The sequence below is a fragment of the Leptosomus discolor genome, chromosome 12, assembly GCF_034619465.1.
Source record: "Leptosomus discolor isolate bLepDis1 chromosome 12, bLepDis1.hap2, whole genome shotgun sequence".
Taxonomy (NCBI): Eukaryota; Metazoa; Chordata; class Aves; order Leptosomiformes; family Leptosomidae; genus Leptosomus; species Leptosomus discolor.
Window position 1 is genome coordinate 21,270,956 of NC_141402.1, and position 25,934 is coordinate 21,296,889.

General features: G+C 37.6%; 1 protein-coding gene and 1 long non-coding RNA gene across 2 annotated transcripts in view; one reads left to right on the forward strand and one right to left on the reverse strand.

The window, feature by feature from the left end:
* The window catches only part of LOC147414628 (uncharacterized), a 49,035-nt gene that overhangs the window by 6,856 nt on the left and 16,245 nt on the right, over nucleotides 1–25,934 (reverse strand). Inside the window, exons 3-4 of the long non-coding RNA XR_015183841.1 lie at nucleotides 19,531–19,626; nucleotides 6,969–7,107 (exon numbers count right to left, since the gene is read on the reverse strand). This is a non-coding gene — a long non-coding RNA (uncharacterized LOC147414628). The remainder of the gene's footprint in view (nucleotides 1–6,968; nucleotides 7,108–19,530; nucleotides 19,627–25,934) is intronic.
* On the forward strand, nucleotides 24,300–25,453 carry PTH (parathyroid hormone). Its single transcript, XM_009955070.1, has 2 exons — nucleotides 24,300–24,385; nucleotides 25,180–25,453. Exons 1-2 carry the CDS (start codon nucleotides 24,300–24,302, stop codon nucleotides 25,451–25,453), a joined length of 360 nt encoding a protein of 119 aa, XP_009953372.1.

A 25,934-nucleotide genomic window follows, 5' to 3' on the forward strand; every position in this document is an offset into this window, starting at 1 on the left:
CAATATGGTGCTTCTGGGATTCAGTGTCTGTCTTTTTTATTCCCAAATTAGGATATTTCTACTGCCTAGACAGTAGTGGAAGACTTGTGTTCAGACACAACTTAAAGTTATATAATGCCAGCAGAATGCTGAGGAGTTAATCTTTTAAGTAATAAAATATTCATTTGTTCCCACTGACATTTTAAAAGACATTAAAGAAGAATTTATACTGATTTTCCCATTTGTTAAAGTTTGTGTTTAGAAAACTCACATCTGGATCATGTTCAATCTGATGGCTTCTTTTAAAATTTTCAGACTGATGGTTCACCTGTATGCAATGAACCCTTGAAATAGTCTGTTGTTCAGTGTGACAGATCCCTCGGAAAACTGTTACTTGCCATACCTTTGGTAAATATTAGAGACATAATCTTGGGTGAAACCAGTAATTGTTTATAGAAATATCTCATAAAACACAGAAAAACATTCATCACTGCTGAGTGGAGGTCTCTAGAACCAAAACTTTTTTCTAGTAAATCTTACCAAAGGAGGCTCTAAACAATAAAAGAGCCTAGAAAGTTGCTGGAACTTGTTGTTTTCTTAGATATTCAAGTTGTTGCATGAGGATACGGAGGTTTTTGGTTCACAGAGTGTTTCCTCTTTTGCTGAAGTTGTTTAAATCCTTCTATGATGGAAGAAGTTACAGAGTTAGGGAGGACTCAGATTCTTGCTTTTCCTGGCAGGCTTAAAATGTCAGAAAATAAGAGTAAACTGACTACTTCTGCCATGAGGAAAAAAAAAAAATCACAACTGATTCAGAAAGGATCCTATATGCCATATCCAGAGCCATGTTCCAGAGTCTAGATTGCCTTAGAGGAACTCTGTGAGCAAAATGGATGTATCTACAGCAATAGCTTTAAACCTTAATTTTTTTGATCATACCCACCCCTAAAATGTTACAAGATTAAGATCAATATGAAGCACAGCAACTTAACTGAATATCTTTGTCACACTGAACTTATGTATACTAAGTACACATTCAGGCATTTTAATAGTGTAACATCTTTAAATCTAAGGACTCCTTCTGTAGAGATGGTGCAGCATCTGTGTTGGCTCTGCTCTTTGTGTCCAAAACTGACCCTGCATGTCCTGTCACACAGGACATGTATTCTTTTGTTTGCCTCAGTCTGAATGGTGATTCTTTTTGGAAACACTTGCCTTCTCCCACTGAACAGTGAGAGTGCAGGGCAGGTTTTGTCCAGAGCGCAGAAAAGTAGCTGGAATGTCACTTTTCTTTAATTCATTTTGCTCCGTCCAATTTATTATTGATGAGAAGTTGCAGAGCTGACAGAGCCATCCACATAAAGGAATACTGTAAGTCATACTCATGAATGGGCTAGTTACAAGTAGAGCAAAGTGTAGATTGTGGATTGTTACCGATGAAAAAACTCAGTACTAATGACAATAAATGATGGTCTGTACTAGGTACTGATCATAGGAAAATAGAATCCAATGAAATGGCTACCTGAATATCTCTATGAGTCATGCTAAATACTGAGTACTAATGTTATCTTTCTCAAGGAAATTATGAACCTCATTCTTAAAAAGGGAGAAAAGAAACGTCTTCCCATTCACAAAGATGGCTCAGAAGAGTGCTACTGACAACATGAACCACACTGCCTTTACCTAAGTAAGTGTATATATTTCGCACAACGTGATACCTTAAGGTAAGAAGCTAGAGGAGCAACTCTAGTGTGATGTTTACACATTAATGCGTTATGTCTGTATGTGGACAGAGAGATGCAAGGAGTCTGTGTTTACTGTAATTTAACCCTTAAGTCATAAATTGTCCATATGCCTTATATGTATGAACTTTATACTTGTTTCATACCTGTGCTCTTTCCCAGCTAGGGAAATAGATTACAGCTGCTGTATGATGGGCTCTGACCTACCAATTTTAATGGTGAGTACAAGTGCAGCTGTACCCAGTCAGTCTTCTAGTGTCATTTCACTGCTCACCTCTACTCCTTTTCTCCCTACTTGCTCCCTCTGCACACAGTCTACTTGCTAGATTAGAAATACGTGACTGACATTTAACCCTTTCACCCCATGACATCTGTGTGATTCTCTGCTGCAGCTAGGAGGACAGAGAGGACATGAGGACAGAGGGACAGAGAGAACAGTGGGGATGTTGGACGAACTCCAGCCTGGAACACAAGAACAGCTACACCAGTGGATATCCTGTGATAATATTCTGAGAAGCAGTTTAAAGGTAAATTTGGGAAGCAGCAAGGTGACAAAGAGGCATCAGCATTTCAGTCATATGAATGCTATCTGCCATCTTAGATTTTTCATGTAGAGAAAACTATGAAGGTATTTCTGAAAGATGACTAATAAAACTACTGTTATGGAGCATGCTGAAATAGACTGGTGTCATGCTAAAGACATTACTGTTAGAAATAATCTGTACCACTTACTCTTAAGTTTTCTAAAAAATACCTCTTGGTTAATTAAATCTGTAAATCTACAGATAAAACTATGAGAGGTGGAAATACTTCAACAGGTCAAGCACTGGAACAGGCTGCCCAGGGAAATGGTGGAGTCACCACCCCTGGAGTGTTCAAAAAACATGTAGATGTGGCACTTTGGGACATGGTTTAGGGGGTATGGTGGCGTTAGGTTGACAGTTGGACTTGATCTCAGAGGTCTTTTCCAACCTTAATGATTCTATAATAGATTTGTACCTTCCATTTGATTTTTCTTTTCAAACAAAGAATTCAGGGTAATAGCTCCTCTGACATCAAAGTCACTACCAGAGGAAATACAAATATTGGGGCATGGACCTTTACAATTCTATGTGCACTAATTTCCTGACATGTTTGAATCCTGAATGATGGAAAAAAATTGTGTCTGTTGAGTTAAGGAGATGTCTATCATGCCTATAAGAAACATGCACATTTTAATGCACCAGTAACTTTGTCTAGGACTTTGCTGGGAATGCTTTTACAATTTCCCTGTGTTTAATGATTTAGTATTTTAAATTATTGCAGGCAGAAAAACTTAGAGCAAAAGTGATCTGATTTAAAAGTGGCTAATGGAGCAGATCATAGAGAACAGAAGCTACTCCTGACATCAGGTCTTACAGGAAAAAAAATCCAACATTAGAACCACAGTGAACAAATATTCTTGAGCGTTCTCTCTGTATAGATGTATTCACTGTCACATTAAGGTTATAAAAGCAGCTGTTGAGTCATTCCTGTCATGAAACAATGCTTCATATAGTATTTTCGAGAATCTCTTGTGTTGCAACCTCCAAGTTTCAGCTTTCTTTTCTTTTCTAACTGGGGTTAGCATGAACTAGACTCTCAGTTGCTTTTACTCAATGCATTTGGATGCTAAAGGTAAAGGTCACACTAAATGTCAGCTTCGGATAATTTAACAGCTCTGATCTTATGCTATCTGAAAATAAATAGACTTTTTACATGTTGAAACACTGACTCTGCCACAAAAGAATTTGACATTCCTATCTTCATCATGAAAAATTTGGTGTTCCACTTCAGAACTCGAACAATTTGTATGAACAAAGTCTTCATCTCCAGGAAACGAATAAAAGGGATAAAGAATATGTTGCAATAGGGCTTACTCTAACGTGAGCCTAGAATGAAAGGAACAAGATGGACCCTGCATAGTCGTGACTACAGGGAAGACAGGACAGAAAAAATTTAAGATGGATATTAGGTTACTACAAAAAGTAGGCAAAGCTACTCATTTCCTAAAAGTAAACTTAAATTTCAGACTTAGCAGCAAGACAGTGCGGGCCTCCAAAATCTTCCTTTATTGCATTTTTAACCAAAATGTTCCTCGGTGTCACAGCTGCATGTGGCAGAAGAAATAGGAAGCAAATGGTGGGACGAAGAGAGCCTCTTACTGATGAACGCCACCTCAGTTAGAGCTTTCATTGGGAAGGAACATGCAAGACTATGCTTGTTGAAAATAAAAAAGAACCCAAAAGAATGTACAGCATTTACAAATTATGTAAAAACTTGCCTTTTGCTGAAAAATAACAGACATTGTCAGAAATCTCTGAGATACGTGAATCATCTCTACCTTCTGCCATAATATTTGCACCAATGTGAAGGAGAATGATAAGTAGAAATATGCAAGTACGGATCCACACAAACTACACAGCCAACAGTGGAATTCATTCTTAGAAGAAATTATTGAGCTTCGTTGTTAAAATGCCAAAGTTATGACCCAAGTCCTGTACTAGTTTGGGACACTCAAAGACCGCACTTGCACAGCCAGTAGCGGTAGTAACTGTGAGGGAGCAATTCCAGCACCAGAGCAGCTGTAGACACAAAGACAGTGAAATATGGACATGTTGCACAGCTGTACAAGTTGGTATTGCTGCGACAATATGTAACTTTCCTGCTTCCCCAGGAAAAATATGGCTTCTCAACTGGAAGGCCCTTGGCTGTGCTCTTACACTATGCTTATTCTCTGCTACAAACCAGGGCCTAGTCTTACTTCCTCCCTAGAAAGATATCAAGAAAGGACACTTTAGCAACACAGAAATCAATAGCTGTGGTCTCTGTTTAAAAAAGCAAGTGTTAAATCACGTACATGCACAATTTTCCAGACTTTGAGCAAAACAAGTAATCCCTTTGCCTTTGTTTTCCAGTTTGTAATGCTGCACTATTACCTGTTTGGAACTGATATTATTTAACCATGAAGGTATTATTTAACTAATGCCTATTACATGGTTTGAAGTTTTACAGAATTTGCACCTTTATATTAGAGTTTTACGTGGTCTCAGTGCTAGAATTGAAATCACTTCCTTATACAACCTGGGGATATCAGTTACCTGAAACTAATATGGTGCGCTCATATGCATTCTAGCAAGTTTTTTTCCTTGTTTTCTGAGAGCATTTATGTTGATTTTGAGAGATCGATGAAAGTTGTAATGAAAAAGCTAACGGAACTCTTTCATCTCAACCTCAGAGCACCATCTAGAGGCAAATAACACGCCCCGTACCAGGCTAACTGCATCCAAGATCGCAATAAACCAACAAACTGCTTTTGAACTTAATTTGAGAATGCTTTGAGAAAATAATCTCAAACTTCTCTGTATTAAGGGATTTTTTTTTAACCTACACTGTTTATTATTGTGAAATGGAATAAACTGGTGTGAAATCTCCAGTGATTTTTGCAAAGAGAAGGATGTGAGAAATCAACAGTGAAAAAAGTATAATCATTTTATGACACCCATGGTTGAAGAACGATGCAGTCTTTCTTCCAGTTCTCTGGAGGCATCATTACAATTGTTTTACGTGCTGAAACATGTGATATTTGTGTGCCCCAGTAGAAGACAGGTGTTAACACAAGGATTTCTTCAAGCAACAGTCCATACTAGAGTACTCGACCATCAGCATCCATCTGAGTGTATTCAGACATCCTTTCACGCTCAGTAAAACCCATTTGTTTCCATTTTGACAATTTGTGAGCTTGTGCTTTATATAGTTAATACCTGATAGAGGATTATTGGAGTTGCTATGTATTACCTGGCTTGACAGAGGTTTGCATAGGCAAACCAGTTGTAATACCACCAAAACTGTAGAGTACCCTGGTTTAAACTGCAATGAATCAGAAATAAAGCAAGCCCCCATGTGTCCAGAACTTTGTATTTAGGAAGACTGGACATGTTTATGACTCCTTAGAGGATTTTGATTTTTCACTGCAAGACATCTTGGGTAATCTGCATCTGTAAGAAACACGAGATGCTACAAAACATACAAGTGAGCGGAAAATTGTGTCTATTTGGTTTATGTGATAAGCAGTGAGCCTGCTGTCTTAACAACTGTCAGATGCATCCATAAAATTCTGAAGTAATTCCAAAGCATGCACAACTGTCATGGAAAGACCAATTAGACAGGGGCAATAATGCTAACTATGTGATTTCTGAATGCATCAGAAGGAGGACCAGATCCCGAAGTTACTATGAGCTGAGTAGTATCACGAAGTATAGCTACATCTCTGTCATGCAAAAATCATGTTTGAATTCAGTTCTGCATCCTAGACCTGCTAGGTCTAGGATATTTTCACAAAGGTACTCTTATTTAGGTATGGAGTACCTAAATGCATAAAATCCAGTTATCATTAAAAAACCTGAAAAAATCATCCTCAAATAGCTGTTACTTAATAATACATATTTTGCTTAAGTGTAACTACATACCAGTTCCTTAGGTAATTATTTTTTCTTCAAGTGCTTTCAGAGTCAAGTGCAATATGCTATTAATAAACATTCCCAAATTAACAAACACTCTCAAACAGTCATGTTGTTCTATGAGATTTGCAATTAACCAATTACCTGTCCAGCCACAGAAAGTGTCATTTTAGCCTGATAGGTACATTCACACCAGCTATAGCCACACTAGTATGAATAAGAACATCTTCAGAGAACTTGTTTTAGGGCTGCCATGTCGTGGTGAAACTCATGCCACCAGGCCTTCGTTATGCTTGCTAAATTAAGTAGCTGGATTATAAGAAGCTTGAATGTGCCTATCCGCATTGCTTTTGCAGCTACACCTAGCTGTGCAGATATGCCCCAGATAGACATTTTATGGCGTTACTGTCTACTTTATAACTTCAGTGTAGTCCCACTGATACCACAGCAGTACCCAGCGGTTATGAGCATTTCTCTAAACTAGGGTTACGCAGCCCCCTGATTCTGCAGCTTTTTTACTTTCCACTTCTTGCTTTTTCTCTTCCTGCAGCTCTATTTCCTTCTACCTCTCTCCATACTTAATTAAGGGTAAGGTACTGTAAGGGACATTTAAAGGTGGCCAGCAAAGGACTTTCTAAAAACTGTAGCTATTCTTTTTTGTTTCTTTACATTGGCTAAAAAAAACCAAAAGGCTGGGTTTTTTTTTCAAGTGAAAGAGTTCCTTTCTCCTCCTATGTTCCTCCCTCTCCTCTCACCTAGTTTTACCAACCTTGTCAGGTCTTGCTTAATCTCTTCCTGGAGACAGGTGTGTCCCCTTTTCTTCATCATGCACTGTACACGTGGGCAGTGAGATGACAAATCTGTTTCCTTTTCCAGATGATTCACTGGTTGCAGTGGTTAAACGGGAGCTAAAAGAAAAATTTTTAGTTAACTTTTATTGAAAAAATTATTTCAATTATTAAGCCTCTTTCTTTCACTGGGATGTCACTGCTGTACAAGTTGGTATTGCTGCAACAATATGTAGCTTTCCTGCTTCCCCAGGAAAAATATGGCTTCTCAACTGGAAGGCCCTTGGCTGTGCTCTTACACTATGCTTATTCTCTGCTACAAACCAGGGCCTTTTTTGTCATCATGAAGTTTCCTAGGGTTGATAAGGTCTTAATTTTATTATTAAAATACTTTTTAGACTTTGTACTTTTAGTGCTTCCTTAGTGTTTGCTAAAGAGAATAAAATCTAAGAGGTTAGGAATTACTTTTCCTTTTAGGTTTATGTCTGGACCTGCACACAGCACCTGCAGAGGCTTGAATATATAGCATACGTTCTCTGAGCTTGATCAGATTCAGCTTCTTGTGCTAGGAACAAATGCCACTTGACAAAATATCACCAAACGCAGCTGTGTCCACTCCTTGTGAGTCTAGGAGAGGACAAAGTTAGCTTTGCATATTGGAGGAGAGTTAAGAATTTTCTGGGAATGCAGCTGAAATTGACTTGAAGGATAATTCCAGATCTAATGGCATAAGAAGATAACTGAAACCAAGGATATTCTAAGGATCAAATGATATCCTTGAGGATATATGTGAATCTCCCTAGGGAAATCAACATAAAAGATATACAAGTAAAATTTTATTCTCATTGGAAAATAAGAAACTGTCAGAGTATTTGTTTTTGGGGGGGTTTTGGCTGGTTGGTGGTTTTTTTGGTACTGGAGGAACTAAGCAGAGTGTGGGAAAATGACTAAAATATATTAATTCTCGTTCATGTTGGATCTCAGTTCTTACGTGTTGGATCACATGATATAGCCCAAGTCCTAAAAAAGTGAAAGACAGGCGTTTTCAAAAGCTTCTTAATTACTTGTTTTTAAAGTAAAGTTTTAATTCCATGAAAACCATGTGACAGTTATGAATAAGGAACAGTTTAACACAGTCTGTTTTCATAATGAACAGGTCTTTGGAGATAGATGATTTTGGAGGTTGATTGTGTTACTGCATTGGAATACTGGTGTAAGTGCTGTTGTGTGAATAAGATATTGTGCAAATCACTATTACTACATCTACTTGTTGCTTGTACCTGATTTACCTCAAATATCTACAAATTTTGTTTATATTTGCCTAGTTTCTGCTGGTTTATTCTGGCTAGAAATCTGACAGTCTTTGCTCTGCAGCTGATCAGAAATGCTCACATGCCTAATTCACGCAGCTCAATATTTGTGGCAGTGACATCTAGCTGGGAGGAGGAGTCAACAGGTAAGGTGGTAACATCCTAAGTATTCTTTCTAAATCCGTAGGAGTTCATCTGTCAACACTTAAATTGAACAAGAAACTAGCTACATCACAGTCCAGATTCAGCCTTTGTGCAACCACAGTTCATTGACTTCATCAGAATTACTGCAGGGTTAACTTGGCCCAGTTTCTCTTTGTTAACACAGGAGTGACAGTGGAAAGGGTCTGTCATATTCTGTATTATTTGCACAGCAAATTGTTCAGATATTTTTTCTTAGGATTAGGCCTTTTGGCTATCTATTTTCTTCTCACACACGGGAGAGATTTGCTTGTCAATGACATGAATAAAGCGTACCATATTTTTGTTTTCAGTAGCAAAAGCAAACCCATTCACTGTGTTCTTACTGGTAATTGGATGGCCACACACTTAAGAAACTCTTTCCCTTTTCCCCACGAGAGGGCAGCGTTGCTAACGGCATCCTCTGATGCAGCACCCTGCCTGCACTCGGATGCTTTTTTAACTGTCACTCAGCAGGTAAGTATTTGTTCTGAAACTTGTGTGTGTGTGATAAACGTCTCTAAAATAAAATACAGAGGAAAATGTTTTCGTTTTATAGGTATTTTACAACCTACCATGTCCCCTCTAGCACTAAAATCTGGGAAAAATGTGTTTGATAGCATACTGATTAGGCCCTGATATACAAACAAAGTGACCTTGCTGAGCTTTCTAATATATGTAAGAAACATATGTAAAGATTATAAGTAATTTCCCCCCAGGTTTCTTACCATTTTTTCTCATTTTCCCAGCAAGTAAACCTCTATCCTTGCTGGTAATACATGGGACACTTGAACCTTTTATTGTGGATGTCACCGAAGGACCTAGCCGTAGAAAAGAAGGTCCCCACATCAAACATCACTTAAACCCTAAGTTCCAGAACTTATCCCAATGCTAGGAGTTGTAGGGAGTCTGTTAGAAACCCATGGCTTCCCTAAAATTTCACCAGCTCTGCAGAGGCACAATTTACAGACCTTTTTTTAAATGTAAACTTGCATGGTTTTAATAATACGTAAGTCCACCGATAACATCAATAAACTGACATCATATCAGACTTTCATACAAAATTGACTCCACTGAGATTAGCCTTCCTGCTGTGCATCCCTTCCTCTACAATTGTAAAAGAACTGTCTTTGCTAATGAATGCCTGGTTGCCTCTCAGAATGGAAAGCTGGAAGCGAGGGAACTTCCTCTGTAGGCCAAATTGTCCTTTTAGGATCACTGGCACAAGTGAAGAGGGTTTCCCCAACAAGAACATTAGGCCTGTAAGAGTAGTGCTCTCTGAGGAAACTTACCTGTTCGATGCCTGTAAAACTATCAATAAAAACAAGAAACATCCTGCCAGTCTGGTTTCAAGGGTTACTTAAGAAAATTTGGTCCACCCAATTTACACTGAAGGAAGCCACTGCCATGGAACTCTTCAAAGTGTTGTCAGAGCTCTTTTGGGCCAGAAAACGAAAATATCTAATATATTGTACTCTGTGTGCATACACTGAGTGAACAGAAAATCATTACAAAGTGCTGCTTCTCTTTGTGCATGTGTGATTTAGACAGTATGGTAAGTTCATATGACACCCCCTCCCACATGATATTTTGTACCTTTGATTTGTTTTTCTGGTTCTAAGAAAGATATCTGAAGAAATCAATTAGCTGTACAGATGTAATGATAACATGAACTAAGGAAAACGCATGCTAGGCAAAGAATGACCTTTGTGATACATCCTTCTCAGCAGATCCACCCTTGATTACAAATATTCATGACTAATGGTATAGTTTTAATTATAATGGAACACTTCTTGTTGAGATGCTGCAAATGCATCAGATTTTCAAAAGCTTTTGTATTTGAAAGTTTTGCCAGTGCTTACTGAAACCCTTGAGAGGCAATAATTTTCTATGAAACTTGCCAAAGCCAACTTGCAGCCAAGAGACTGCACGATAAAAATCCTAAATGAGGTAAAACACATTGATTAAAAAAAAAAAAAAGCACAAGAATTCTTTCCTTTCACGTAAATACTTTTTCAGTATCTGTATTCTTTTTCTGATTAAAACAGTGAGGAGACAAAATCCTTGTGGGAAACTCATGCTCCAGTGGATGATATCCCTTGACATGCGATATTCTTCGGAGTTACTAAATCAGGTCGTACCCAAGGTCCATATTGTCTTCTTTATCTACTAATTTATTAGCATACTCAAATAATTGAGAGGTAAGTGAGGTAGGATCTTTGCTTATTTTGGTTAATCTTGCAATTTTTTGTTATTCCATTTTAATTATTAAGGCCACCAATGTACCTAAATAAAGCATACTACATCAGATCACCCCAAGAGCCTTTTTCAGACTGATACAGCTGGTTCACTGTCCTCTGGAACACAGGCTGTTTCTATTGAATGTTTTGATTAGTCTAAACAAAACTAAATATGAAGAACATTTAACTACCTTACATAACTTGTTTCTTTATCTAGTTACTATATCGCTTTCCTTGTCAATTAATGACATTTGAAATGCCTTTGTACAGCTAAAAACTCATTATTTTCAATCAACCTCTCCTCATGGATCTTTAAATATAATATATTGTCTTTTTTTCCCCCTTGCTTTTTATTTTGCATATGAAACTGCTATGTAACTACCTCAGCCTAGAATCCTTTTTTTAAAAAAAAAATTGCTGCAGAGACATAGTGGAAACTCTGATCTAACTTGTCTGCATGTCTGGCATATTTTTTCCTTTGCTTCAAGAAGGATGATCCTGGAAACTACAGGTTAACCAGCCTCACTTTTGCTCCTGTACAATCATGGCATGAGTCTTGGAAGCCATTTCTGGGCACATAAGGAGAAAAGTGACAGGGAATACCCATCATGGCACTGACCAACCTCATTGCCTTCTATAATGAAATTACTATGGGATGAGAACAGTCAATGTTGTCTACTTGGACTTTACCAAAGATTTCGACACAATCTTCCATAGTATCCCTGTACCAAGATGGGACTTAGTCTAGACAGAAGGACTACTAGATGGATGAAAAACTGCCTAGATCATCAAGCTCAAAGAACAGCGGCTAATAGTTTGTACTTCACCTGGGGGCTGATTACAAGTAGAGTTCCTCAGGTGTCTACTCTGGGACCTCTTTTTTCATAACTTTATCAATGACTCAGAGGATTAGACAGAATGTGTCTTCTGCAAACCTGCCAGTGACACCAGCCTGTGGGGTGCAGCTGATAGCTGAAAGGGAAGCTTGCCATTTAGAAGGGTCTAGCATTAGGTTAGAGGAATGGGGTTTACAGAAACCTCATGAAATACAGCGGGGACAAATGTTAAGTCCTGCACCTGGGATGGACTAATACCTTGCAATAGTAAAGGCTGGGGACTGACTGGCTAGAGAGAACATTGCTGAAAAGGACCTCGGGGTCCTGGTGGACAGTGAGCTGAACATGATTCAACAGTATGCCCTGGCAGCAATGAAGACTAACAGCATACGGGGCTCTAGCAACAGCAGCACAGCCAGCAGACTGAGGGAAGTGATTATCCCCTGTTACTCTGCACCCACTAGACTGCGCCTGGAATACTGTGTCCAGTTTTGGGGCCCCCAGTAAGGAAAAGACTATGAAGTTGAGCAAATCCAGCAGAGGACCACCATGATGGTCAGGGGCTTGAAGCAGTTACCCTAAGAAGAGAAGCTGAGAAAAGCTTGTATTTAGCCTGGAAAAGGCTTAGGAGGGCCGAATAACAGCATTTCTGTAACTAAGCAGAGGTTACCAAGAAGGCAGAGTGAGGCTTTTCACCAAGGTGCATTGTGAGAAAACGAGAGACAATGGCCACAAATTGAAATATGTGAGATTCTGACTAAGGAAAAAAAGGTTCCCCTTAAAGGTAATTAAACACTGAAACAGGTTGCCCAGAGAGCTTCTGGGATCTTTGTCTTCGCAGATTTTCAAGACCCAACTGGATAAATCCCTGAGCAACCTGGTCTGAATTCATTGTTGACCCTGCTTTGAGCAGACAGTTGGACTACAGGACCTCTGAGAATCTAAATGATTCTGTGAAACAGGAGACAGTTGAAAGCCTCTTCTTTTAAAAACATTACATTGACAGTGGTCTTTTCTGAACACTGAGGAATTTGAAAAGCCCTTTGTATTATTTCATGGTCTGTACTCAAAAAATAAAAATGCAAGGCATTTCTTTGGAAATGTAAAATATTGATGTGATATCATCACCTGGATAGTCTAATGCTATTTACAATGCAGCCACAGAAGCTCAGTGACTTGTTAACACCTGTGTTTCACCATCACAGAAGGAATAGGATGTAAGTAAATGCCTGTAACAAAGTATTTATCATACTTGTGCAGTGAGAAAATACAGAGAAGTGTTTTATTACATGGAGGTGGGATTGTCACCAGCAATAACAGCTGTCAGTGCGAGGCTCCCCAGAAATCCAAAAAATGACAATCATTCCATTCAGCGTTCATATTTTTGCAAAGAGCTTTAACTTCATATTTCAAAAGAACAGAGCTATAAATTAAGTAGAACCATGTATTTGTGTTTCTTCAGAAATATGGTAGGTAGCATGCCATATGACTGATTACAAATCAGGAATAAAAACCCAGGAGAGAACCACAACAGAGATGGATAAAACAGTGAAGGCTGATGGAAAGAAAATAAGTACGCCTGGAGAGCACAAAACATGAGACATACATAGAGTGAAAATCTAGTAATACCCAAGAAGCTTAAAAATACCACTCTGCAGATTTTGTATAATTTCTCAATAAGAAGATCAATACAGAGAAGAAAAGATGAGATTGCAACCCTAGTAGAGTGGGAAATATGTGCCTCTTGCAGGTGCTAGATCACTTGTGGCAAAGAGCTTGTAAACATTACATAATAGAGCAGTAATAGACTCGCAGCCCTGAGGTCTGCACTGCTGCCTGGAATGCAGGACTTCACATACCAAACAGGTTCAGCTTTTGGTCTCTGCAACCAGAATGTTACACAGTAGGGACCACTTTTAAGGGAAAGTATCTCCACTTACACGCAGTGATGCAGGGGCCTTTTGGAGATATTTCCTACCATTCTAGGTAGACTTCAGCTTTGAGATCTGTGGACACAGTTTTTCCCATTTCTGTTTGCTCATCTGTAAAATGCGTAAAGTAACTCTGCCCTCAAAGACGGTATGAGAATTACCATGAGCAGGCATTAGTGATAACACAGCTGTAGAGCACTCTTTCCTGGAAGGATACTACTCCTCTAAGTATATCCTTAATGTGATGAGGTCATATTTGAGCATGTGTGTCCTCAGATCTGCTCATTCCAATGCAATGCCCTCTTTTTACATTATTAGGCTAATAGGCCACCATAGCAGTGAGATATGTGATTGCTCAGCTTGAGAAGGCAGTAACTGGACATAAAATTGCACGCATTAAGGACTCCTGTGGTATTCTGTTTGCAAGTACTTCCAATACACACCTTCACTGTAAAAGGCTCTTAGAGTTTTGTAGAGTTAGCATTTGATCCAAGCATAGCATTTCCACTTGCAATACACTGGGTCTAGTTTTGCGTACAGTTGCTCCTTTAAGGACAGATTTCAGAACTCCAGAATGAGATCTTCCCTTTAGCATACCGTGCTTCTTAAATACCATTGTTTTCCAGAGGAAGAAACACTTCTCTGACTTTTGTTGTAGCTTTAAGTTCAAGGACAGTCTTGCAAATGTGCATGATTGAGTTTGAATATTTGCTCCCCCTCACATAATTTAGCCATGTGCATCCAGCCAAGTGTGTCAAAAATACGCCTTTTTGGCCCTACTTAATTTAACTTTAGAATCAGTGTTATAGTCTGATATTTCAGATCTGCTCTTCTTTTTCAGTGCACTTTAACAAATATCTGCAGCTGAAGCCCAAATCCTCAGATGCTGAAAGTTAGCATTGCTCCTTCAGGTTAGTATGACTATGTCAAATGAACAACTGCTCCAGTGGGTATTGAATGTAAGCTAGAGGGATGCGCTAATTTTACAGTGGTGCACAAAGAACCCAATTTGCAGAGTGAATGAGTATGTTTAGAGAACAGAGTTATGTAATTCTTCTATTTTGGGGATTAGCCATCCCTGAAGTTCTGAAAAAGGTAACTGGGTTGGGCTATTTATAGAGTCCGTTCCTATAGTTACAGCACAGATGCTAGCATGGAACAAAAACAAACTGTGAGCTCGAGCCATCTCCTTTGTGCACCTTGGTAAATTTGTACTCTCAGAAATGTTTATAGATGTCTCAGATATAAAGAGTTTTGAGGGTCTAGACGCTGCTGTTGCCTCAGCATCTGTTTGCACATTAGTATGCCCTGTTTCCTGTTAGCTTCTGACCATGCCTTTGGTTTTCAGGTCATTTGTGTTACAGAGATATGCAGAGACTCCTTTTAAAGGAGTTTCCCAGTGTGTGAGAGAGGAGAAGGGGCACTAATCTTGGGAAAACTAATGCAGTAATTGCCTAAATTGTTCTGACCTTTAATTTCACAAGGCTGCTAGGGAAGATGGCTCAGAATCCTTCTTTACATGATTCTCTGTTTTCTAAGATGCATTTGTAGGATAACTGTAAAACTACAAAGCCCATTGTTAACTGCTACAGGATGATAACTGTGCATAAGAATTCATAAAAAAATACAATCCATACTCAAAGAGTTCACAGTCTTGAGGTCATGCAGAATTGTCCAACTTGCAGGAAGGAAAGGAACAGTTCGTAGTAGCATACTGTAGGTTTGGGCTCCTTCTTACAGATTCTGCTTTTTTATACATAAATATTTGTCTATATACAGTCATTGTTATAATTTCTTAAATACTGAAAAACAGCCAATTGTTTTGGTAGTGGGCAGTCAGAAGAGGGCAAAGGAGACAAGAGGAGAAAAGTTATCTGGCTAATGGAGGAAAGCCTATTCCTAACATAGGGGTTACCACAGAAGAAATCAAGTTAGGGACAGGATTCTATAGGGATGACCATTGTAATATGGACTATGAAGCATGGAAAATTAAGTGATTTGCTTAGGCAGAACTGGTTAATTCTTACCTTCACTAGTCTATCCTATGAGATAGGGAAATCACAATGTAAAACAAAGGGTAGCAGAAAATGAAGGCAGAAATACAGGGTTAGGTCCTTCACTACTCAGCATTCTGTATTGTCATTCATGCACAGTGCAAGCTAAGCGAATTTTGATTTGTTCTGTCCTAGCCCAAACTGCACAGATTAAAATGACAATGTACAGTGCACAAAAGTAGGGCTATAGGCCTTTTACAAAAAGCCTAGAAAATTAAGATGAAGAGTCTGAATTTCATATGGAAGAAGACAGACAGCCTAGGAATAGATTTCAGCAGAGGCTAAGCAGAGAACTAAACAGTTTAACAGGAAAAAAAAATAAATTGTGATAATCTGTATAGGTTTGTGAGAGAGGAGAAATACGCATGTCAGCAAGGAAGATCTAAGGGAGACATACTGACTAGTATAATCTACCTAATTCACCAAAACTACCAGTTCAGTGGTACAGTTTCTTCCGCAATTTTTTCTTCTTTTGAATCCCACTGGCTCAACATAGAGACTGAAACATAGAGAAACAAAGAAACAAAAGCAAATGACTGTGAAGCACTGAGACTCACACACCTTACCATAAAGTGCATTTTCTCACAGACTACATTGTCAAATCCAACCAGAGAAAAGAATGAAGTAAGAAGCAGAACAGGAAGTGACTGATGCTCAAAATGCATAGAAAGTGCTAGACTTCTTGACGAACTACGTTATGAGAATTACCATAAGAATTTCTTGCTAGTACTGATATTTCAGGAAGTCTAAGAAGAAGAATTAGTTTTGAGAAAATTACTGGTCAACATAGAAGGATTTAAAATACACATATAATACAAATACAACGCATGTATTTAAAATGTCTTTTGAGTTCTGTAAAAGAAAATTGTTAATCCAAGAATTTGATTTTGACAACTATTAATATTCCAGCTAATAATTTAGTGAAAAGGATGGATTAGATAAAGCAGGGAAAATATAGAAAAAGTATTATCCCTTTAGAAAATAGTATAAATATACATACAAATATATTAAGAGAATATCTTGAAGAAACTTCAGGTCAAAACATTTAACCACTGAGTTAATCTTTGATAAGTCTTGTACCTAGAAATTTTCATTTAAAAGAACTTTATTTCTGGGACAAGGTCTTTAATATATTAACTTAAAACATTTTATTTGCTGTAATTAGTATTTCAAATAATGAAAAGCTGCATATAAAATAAACCACATCTTTTGTCCTTAGTAACACCATTATTAAAGGGTCTGCATATTCTTGCATGTTTGCATAGCACCTAGCTGAACGTTTTCTTTCAAAACCCAAACAAAACAATGATTTTTGCCACTTCTCTCTGTTTTCAAGTCTTTCAGCTGGCTGTGGACTAAGATTTTTTCAGGACATTCACTGGTTTGAAGGAAAGGTCTGAAATGCCATCATTCATTTGTAAATTGTACTTGTCATTCCCATGAGATTTCATCAAGCTCCAGATAGCTTACTTGGATGCTATCTGCTCATCTGCAGTCACTGCAAAAAATATGGGAGTATGAACTTGAAATACCTTTTCAGTAGAAAGGATAGAAAAATATGTGGCTACCTGCATAAAACATGCAGACCTTCATTGTTCCATCCTGTACCATCCTGAGTCTTCATGGTTAATTTATGCAGAGCTAGCACATTCACTCTTACCATGGTTTTGTTAGGTCAAACTTGATACTTGTAGATCGCTGCTCTCTACCTCCCACTTTTAAGATCAAGTGGACACTAATATTTAGTTACTCAAATCTTTTTAGTCAATGTCTTAATTGCTTTTAGAATGATGATTTTATAGAATGTGCACATATGTGCCTGTGTGTGCAGATGTATGCTGAAGAGAGGGTTCCTGAATCCTGAAGTCTTGAGTGAGGTGCTTCAGACTGGAAAAGGAGTGGGATGGATTTTAGACTCACCCCTGATTCAGTGTTAGATGCATTTCCCTTTGGGACTACTCGTGCTCTCAAAACTGATCTCCTTATGTGGCTTGTCAGCAGTGTCACGGATAACAAAAATTAACATGAGGCCTCATTAGAGCTCCAACTTTCATGTCATTAAAAGGGAACTCAAGCCTGCACAAAGTATTTAGAGACAGTAATAGGCCAAGAAACACTGGCCTATATATGATATATATTTAATGTGTGCATATGCATAATTCAATTTGGTATTAATGCCAAAAATCCAATGATCTAACAGCAGTTTTGAGTACTGTACCAGCTTCCTATTTACTGAAAAAGGTCATAAAGTCCTGTATTGTTCATTAGAGCAATGAATTCAGCAAAGCATTGTGAGCACAGCTTTTCAGTGTCATGAGGGCTAATATCCCACAAAGTAAATATTGACTGTAAAATAATTTACCAGAACTTTTAAATCCAAAGTAAAACGTATGCTTTCACGCACAATTCTGTAAATACTTACATATTTAGTTTACAATTCACTTACAGTAGTTTAAAAATGTGCCAATATGTATGTGTTGAATCTAACTATGGCTTTTCTTATTGTTCATGATGCACAACAGCATTTTTATTATGACTACTGAAATATGTGTCTGTAGAGATACCTCATCTTCATGACTTTCCTTAACAGCCATTTTAGCATTCCTCCAGGCTGCTCTGGGCTGTTTCATCAAGCTTCAGATTCTTCTCATGAGAGAGAGATGAGGTAAGCAGGGGTCTCCATTTAGGCTTCAAAACAGCCATGTAATGCTATGTGAAATTCTATGCAGCCATGGTATAGGGTGGCATGCAGAGAGCAAACAGTCATACATTCATGACCATTTCATCAAAGCCTGGCATTTCCATGATAGGTCAATACAGAAATTCCATGATAAACTGGATAGCTCTGTTAGATAGCATGCCTAAGTTACATTGAGAGCAAAAGGGGGTGTCCATTCAAACGTTGTATGTGTTTCACTTAATCAGTGAAAACTCTAGAAATAATCTGGATCACAATTATCATTACAGTGTCCAAAGCCAGGTGAGTGGGACTAGAATCTACCAGCTTCTGTTTTCTCCCTGATCTTTTTCTCAGTGATGTTTGCATTTAATCTATCTTTGCCTAAACGTCCCTAACATAGAAAAAAACCATCATCAGTATATACTTTCCTCTGAAAGAAGTCAGAGAGATTTAGGAACTTTTGTGATTCTCGGATGAAAGATTTTATGCAACTGGAGAAAAATATACTGGCAAGCAGTTATTTCCAAATTCACATTTGCCAGTAGCTGCTAAAAACACAATGTATGAAGCAGATTGGACATAAACTAAAACTGTGATAGGCCATCTTTTGATTTTCACATAAGTCTCTGTGCTGTTTTTTATCTAATTGGAAACCGCCATGTGGTCAAATCTTCACCTAGTTGCAAGAACCCAAAAACACCTGAAGATACCCAATATTGCTTACATAAATTACCAAACATGCTGCTATGATATTTGAAAAGCCACAAATCTTGTCAATCAAATGAAGTTCTAAAGAGTTTACTGACTGTCACTTTGGCTCCTGTTTGTGTCAAGGCAGAAACATTCCTTGGACACATTTAGAAAGGTTGTCTCACCAGTCATCCAGTGTGTCACCAATTATTTTGTTCCCTTGCTCAATGATCTACTAATATTCTCTTAGCAATAGCTGCAGTTAGAAAGCATTTTATCTGGAACTACCCAGTGCCACAGCAAAATGGAAAGACCCTGCTTTTGTAAATAGCACAGAAATAATCTGACTGCAGTATTTAAGCCTTAAATCTAGAGGATGAAGAATTCTGTAGGAATATTAATACACCAGATTACATAATTGATTTGTGAAAATATGCTTTAGTCACTTAAGAGTATGATTCTAGAAAGCTTTGTGTCCTCTAACCATATTCCAGCAATGTACCTCAGGAGGCGTTTAATTTCAAGATGCAGAATAATATTTTTCTCAGACAAAGTAAACAGAATATATGAAGTAGATTATAAAGAATTCAGAATTTTTAGAAAATGGCCATTGTTCACCTACCTGGCTGTAAAATCTGTCTAATTGCTTTCCACTTGCTTTCAGCCCTGGAGTCTGATTACACTCAATGACACAAATTCAACGTAAGTGGCTTGTCACCTGCAAACAAAGCAACACTGAGATTTTTTTCATGCACAGTTGATTCAAGTATCTGTACAATCTATAGGGGAAGGTCAGCAAAGGGTAGTTCTCTGATCAAGAAAAGTCTTGTCAGAGGAAAAGGCTGTGGTCAGCTCTTCCCTCCCGCACTGTGATTCCAGCCTGTTCAGTTCTTCAGTCCTCTCCCTCACCTTCAGACGTTCTGTGCCCTTGTTTGATGTCTAGAATGTCTCATGGCATAGAGAAGCCATTCTGGAATACATTGCTATATTTTCTCATTTACAGTATAACATTCTATGGTTTTAGATGACGATAAAAGAGAACACTCAGTTCAAGCTTAGATCTAGCCTGAGACAGTTTGCTGGCATACATGAAGAAATAATCATAAATTTGAACTACAGTCATCTAAGAATTATTGTATTTCAGCCTAAGTCTCATAAAAAGTTACCCACTCTGACTTCTTCCTCTTCCATAGGAAAAGAAATTTCAGTATTGATAATGCAACATATACACCGATAGTTTGCAACCAATTTCTGAATCAGTTGCCTTTGCCTGGTAGATACCTGAAATATTTAATGGTTTATAGTTTCTTGACTGCCTGTTCAGTTGTACCCGCTGTTTCATGCACGGGCTCATTCATAGCCTGCTGTTTTCAGAATATGGAAAATCTACTGTGTTTTCCCTCCTCTTATTCCAAGAGAAGCAAAAATTGTCTCCTGTAGGCCAGTCCTCATTTGCAGGCACTAGAAATGTATCCTCAGTAGCAGAAGGTAGTTTCCTAAGAAACTTGGGGGGTTTTCACCCACATTTTGCCATTTATATACAGTCTTATATCTACAAAGGATCATGAAATTCCTTTTCATTGAGGAGATATTTTATTTTTTCTTTATATACCTTTTTTTCACCATTGTGTCTATAAATTTGGGTAGTCTTAACCCTCCTACTGAACAGCATTTCAGCAGGTGTTAGCCCTGGTTTCCTGGGTGTGGCTCTTCCATTAAGCAGTGCCCAAAAGAGATCAGAATTTTTTAAGGGGATGCCTAAGAAAAAGAAAAATTTGAATCTGAACATGAATCTTCATCTTTCTGAAACATTAAAAGAGCTCAATACCATTCTCAGCTCATCATTACACAGTGGATATGCTGTGTCCAAACAAAAATGTACACATTTATAGTATTTTGTAAAAAGACTACATTAACTTGGTCCATTAGCTGTCATTCCCACATTTGATATGCTAAGTTTAGCAAATATAGATGACATGGGATAAGTTATTAGATGCTGTATTTTCAAATAACGTCATTTCTTGATATCAGGGATAATAATCCAAATAAGCTATTTTTTCTGCATATACAGACAAAGCTATGCCAATTTTGAGCTGTAATTTAAAGTTTCTTTAATTACCATCACAGGCTCTATTTGGTTACACATATTGGGCTATATATTTCATATTATTATTATTTTTATTATTTTTGTATCTTCACTCATCTGAGGCAAACAGTTCAATTCTAATACATCTTGTATATTTTTTCACATATGAATATTTTTAAAGTATCAAGTTTAGCCATCTTTGTTTGAGATTTTAGGCACAACTTATTTAGTACCTTTGAATAAAAATGACAATGAATAAGAAATCCTATTTCAGAGTTATTTTAAAGACTGGGTGTGCAGCAAATAAGCCAGCTAAAATTACATCTTGTTTAAGGGCATCCCCACTAACATACTGTCAGTTGTCTGAGGCGAATTAAGTATTTTCAATTACAGCATCATCCTCTGGTGTTTTCTCTGTCTCAGTTTGAGTCAAAGCTCCAGCCTGGGGTCTCTTCCAGATTTACACGTGTTGTAAGGGATGCAACTGCAACTAGAAGAATAATGTCGGCAACTCAAGTCTGCTAATACTCATTTTGCAGTTGTTACTAATGGCTTATTGCCAACTTTTGCTATCAGTTGCTGTCAGTATATATGAAAGCACAAATTCTGTATACAGACACTAGATTTTCTACTGCTTGTACTCTAGTTAAGGCTTTGCTGTCACATGGTAGAGGTTCCATATGATTGCCAGGCCTCTGTAAAAATACTGACTTGGGGATCTGCGCTAGAGGTTTTGTTATGGTAAAGTGTAAAAAACTGAGCCTTTCATTACCAACTGTGCAGAGATTTTTCAAATCCTTTCCTGGCATGCCATGTCCATTGTACATTTTTAGTCACTAAAGCCAGGTTAGTATCTCTAGTGGCCACATCAGACACAAATCTCCTAACAAAACATATCATCCCCATAAACCTCTGTATGCTTTCTTTTGGTGTAGCTGGAAGGATATTGACAACTGCCAGTACAGTGTTGGAAGCCATCTCTACCCTGTGTTCTTGAACTTAAGTGGATTATTTCTTTACTTCTCCATTTACTATTTACTGAGGGAAACATGAGATCTCTTTAGAGCTTTTTGGAGTTTCTGGTTCTTCCCTTCCTTTCCCCACGAGAATTCCATCTGTGTAAATCAATATTATAAAGTATCTTTTTTTTACCTCTTTGTGAAACCCAACAGGTATATAGCGTAACTGAAAAAGCATTCACGATAAAAGCAATAACAGCTTCCAAATGGTGTGTTAAAATGTGCAGATGTAAACTTTTTTTTTTTCCCCTGGAGAAACATGCTGGAACTCAGAAGAAGCATCTAATGTAGAAAAAATATCTTGCAGCTAAAAATAATGTTTCTTCATATATATGGGAAAGTATTGCTGATTTACACATCACACTTCTTAGAATGTAGGCAAAGAGTTCTGTATTTGTTTTACAAAATTTATAGGGTACTAATTTATACTGCAGCCTCTTCAAATGCCTCCATTTTATCTAGTCACATTTGAGAGATTCCAGGGGTATTCATAGGTACACGTATAACAGAACAGTGAGGGTATAACACTGTATTTTAACAACTTTTCAGTATCACCAGCTTCTCATTAAAAATATGATCATCTATCATCTTGGGGCTTCTCCTCCTGTCCAGTATATTCTTTCCCAAAGAAATCTAGTATCTGACCTGAAGTGACTATTCTTATTTCCCACAAGTATCAGAGTTGTTTTAATCTTGTATTTGTAGATCACTAACCTCACTGCCTAATTTAAGTTTTACCTGCCTGCATTTAACAACACAAAGTTTGCTTTGTAAATCATTCCAACAGCTTCAGAGATTATGTTATCTTGGGCACAAATCTATGAGTAATAGGGAATCTGAATTTAAAAGTCAAACTTCTTCACAGCTACCCAGGATACTTTCTTTTTGCTGAGACCTTTCTTTTCCCTGTAAATGCCAAATTAACAAAAGCATCCGAGGGTGGGTACATGAGGGTCAGGAGGGTGTGTGTTGAGAGTGACATCAACTGAGACAATAAAAGGGCTTCTAAGTTACTTAGAAGCTCTATTTTAAAGTTACATTTAAGGGGTCCACTAAACCAATTCGGTAGTCTTTAAATATACTTGACATCAAGACACAGTCATCTGCCGACATACCCAAACCAGAACTCTGTTTAAGATACTATCTGGTAAGTATGCTCTATTTTATTTCCAAGTTCTCTAGAAGACTTATGTAGAAAATTTTATCATTGGTTCTTTATTAATTTTAACATTAGCTTCTTTACAGACTGTCTTAAAAATAAAGTGAATATTAATAAGATCAAACTGTTTTATTATCTGAACCAAATTTGTGAAATGAAAAAATCTGAGACAGTGAGTTAGAAATCTCTTGAAGTGAATCCAGCTCCTGAATCTATACTATTGGGTTAGATGGACTGCTAGGACCACATTCATATTATGTAATAAATGCTTTTCCGACCTAGAGTAAAGCTGCAGAAAATATTGCAAAAATGACATTGTGGAGTTTTATATTTCTTAAGTTTCACTTACTCTGTATCAAATTTCTTAATCTATAACAAAAAGATGCCTTTTCTGGCTGCCAATATTAAAAATCCAAACTGGAAATTGGTATTTGAACTGTGTCATTTCTGCCTGTTGTCGCACCAACAGTAATAAATATCTTTCAAATAAATCCCAAGTGGCAGTTTTGCTGATGATGTACAAAGCAGAGTGGAATTCATACTGGCAATACAGGATTATTGCTGAAAAAATGAGGGGCTCAATTCTGATTTCTCTAATGTAATTAAACTCAGTAGAGTTATGCCTCCAGGCAAAATTGTCAAGAAAAGTGTCAGCCTCTTCATTCTAAAGAATATACAAAAGAAATAGATAAAAGAACAACACAATTGCATAGCTATATACAAGCATTTCAACATACCTGGAGCATGTAAAGTATAAATTATTTTACAGTAGTAGTAATAATAATAATAATAGTAGTAGTAGTGGAAGAACACGGTGCTTTTCACCCAGTTATCCAAGAGATGGGTATCCATATGATGATGATGATGATGCAGGGCAACTAAGGCTGATGACAGTTCTTAGACTTGCCTACGAAGTAATAGTAAGTTGCTCACAAAATTAGTATTAGAACTAAATTCTTCATTTGCATCCCTTGCCCTAATCCATTTCACACCAAAAAAAGTTTTTCTAAATCACTCCTCTGAAGTCTTTCTTCAGCTTTTTTTCTAAACTAAATTCCTTTGTAATTAACAGAAATTACTTGAAATACAGATTTATACATGTGTTAATTTTTGTCTTTGTAGACAAAATGACTTCTGTAAAAAATCTGGCCATGACTGCAATCATTTTATACGCCTTATGCTTTTTTACAAAGTCTGATGGAAGACCAATGATGTAAGTATATTATTATACACTTCCCAAGTTTGGAGGATGACTTTAGCTGTTCTTGAGAATAATGGTTGGTTTGTCTGTATGTAAGTTTATGTGTATGTGAGTCTTTCTATCCCTGCTTATGAACCCTTTGGCCAAACTGGCCAAACTTTGTCCTCTAGATACAGCTGTAGAGATCTCAGATACTCTGAGTTCTTACATATTTTTTGAAGATAGGCAGCTGAGTAGAGAGAGAAAAACCATAGAAGTGTTCTCTTAGGAATACCATTGGGTAACCTGCATCTCTTATTAGATGCTCAGGGGTGTCTACATAGGAGAGCACCTTTATTACTGTGTGAGAATCTAGCTGGAACTCACAATTAGACGCTAACATCAGTCAGCACTGAAACACAAATCCGTAGGAAATCATGCTCCCTTAGCTTTAGTGTTCACAGAAAACCACTGCTGAATAAATGCCATCATTATATTAATCAGTTAACTTCTATCGTATAAGCCCTAAGCTCATCTACAACAGCTAAATTAAATTATAAATATAGTCAAACAATGTTGTCACAAAACTAGACTACTTCCCATTTTTGATGCCTTCTCACTAATATATCCATTACCAATAACAAATCACCATCCACCCTCCTTCTCTTCTCCAGATGTCATTCTGTCCCTTACAAATTAGAAAGGTAGGTTCTACGGCTCTGTATTGCAATACCTAACAAAATTTCCCAAACCTTGGTTTTTGAGTGAAGATCTAGAATTCAAGAAGGGACACTATGAGTCTCCTTCTTTGCTTTTCTTTCATGCAGGAAAAGATCAGTGAGTGAGATGCAATTAATGCATAATCTTGGAGAGCATCGACACACCGTGGAGAGACAGGACTGGCTTCAGATGAAACTGCAGGATGTGCACAGTGCCCTCGAGGATGCCAGGACCCAGAGGCCTCGAAACAAGGATGATATTGTCCTGGGTGAGATAAGAAGTCGGAGGCTGCTCCCTGAGCATTTGCGGGCAGCAACGCAGAAGAAATCCATCGATCTGGACAAAGCTTACATGGATGTACTCTTTAAAACAAAGCCGTAATGAAAAAAGCCAGAACATTATGTCTGTCCAAGTAAGCACGTGTCTGTATATCACTGATCAAGAAGGGCATTTTATTATTATTTATTCCATCTGCAATAAGGATTAAAGGCTTCATTCAAGATTGTAGACCCATTGAGTTAGACATTTCACAACCAAATAATAAAATGTATTCACAGTCTACCCATGACCATTCATGCTCATTTCTGGGTATCTTCTAAACGGCTAAGGTACATACGTTATAAGTTTCCAGCATAAAAAGAAAAAGAAACCCAAACCAGCAAGAAAGTTGAAAAATCACTGAAGACCAGTTCTACTGCTCTTACATGGACAGTATTTGTAGGTAATCACTAGGCCTACTTGTACTGCTAACCAACAACGAATAAATGCAGTAGAACCTGTCTCCAGAATACAGCACCATTTTGCCTAGGATTAAATATTGTTTAACTTTGTACTAATGAAAAGATGTAAACTTAAATCCACA

Coding starts and splice junctions, on each gene's coding strand:
- PTH (XM_009955070.1), top strand. CDS start 24,300: ATGACTTCTGTAAAAAATCTGGCCATGACTGCAATCATTTTATACGCC. Junction 24,386..25,179: donor TCTGATGGAAGACCAATGAT/GTAAGTATATTA, acceptor TCTTTCATGCAG/GAAAAGATCAGTGAGTGAGA.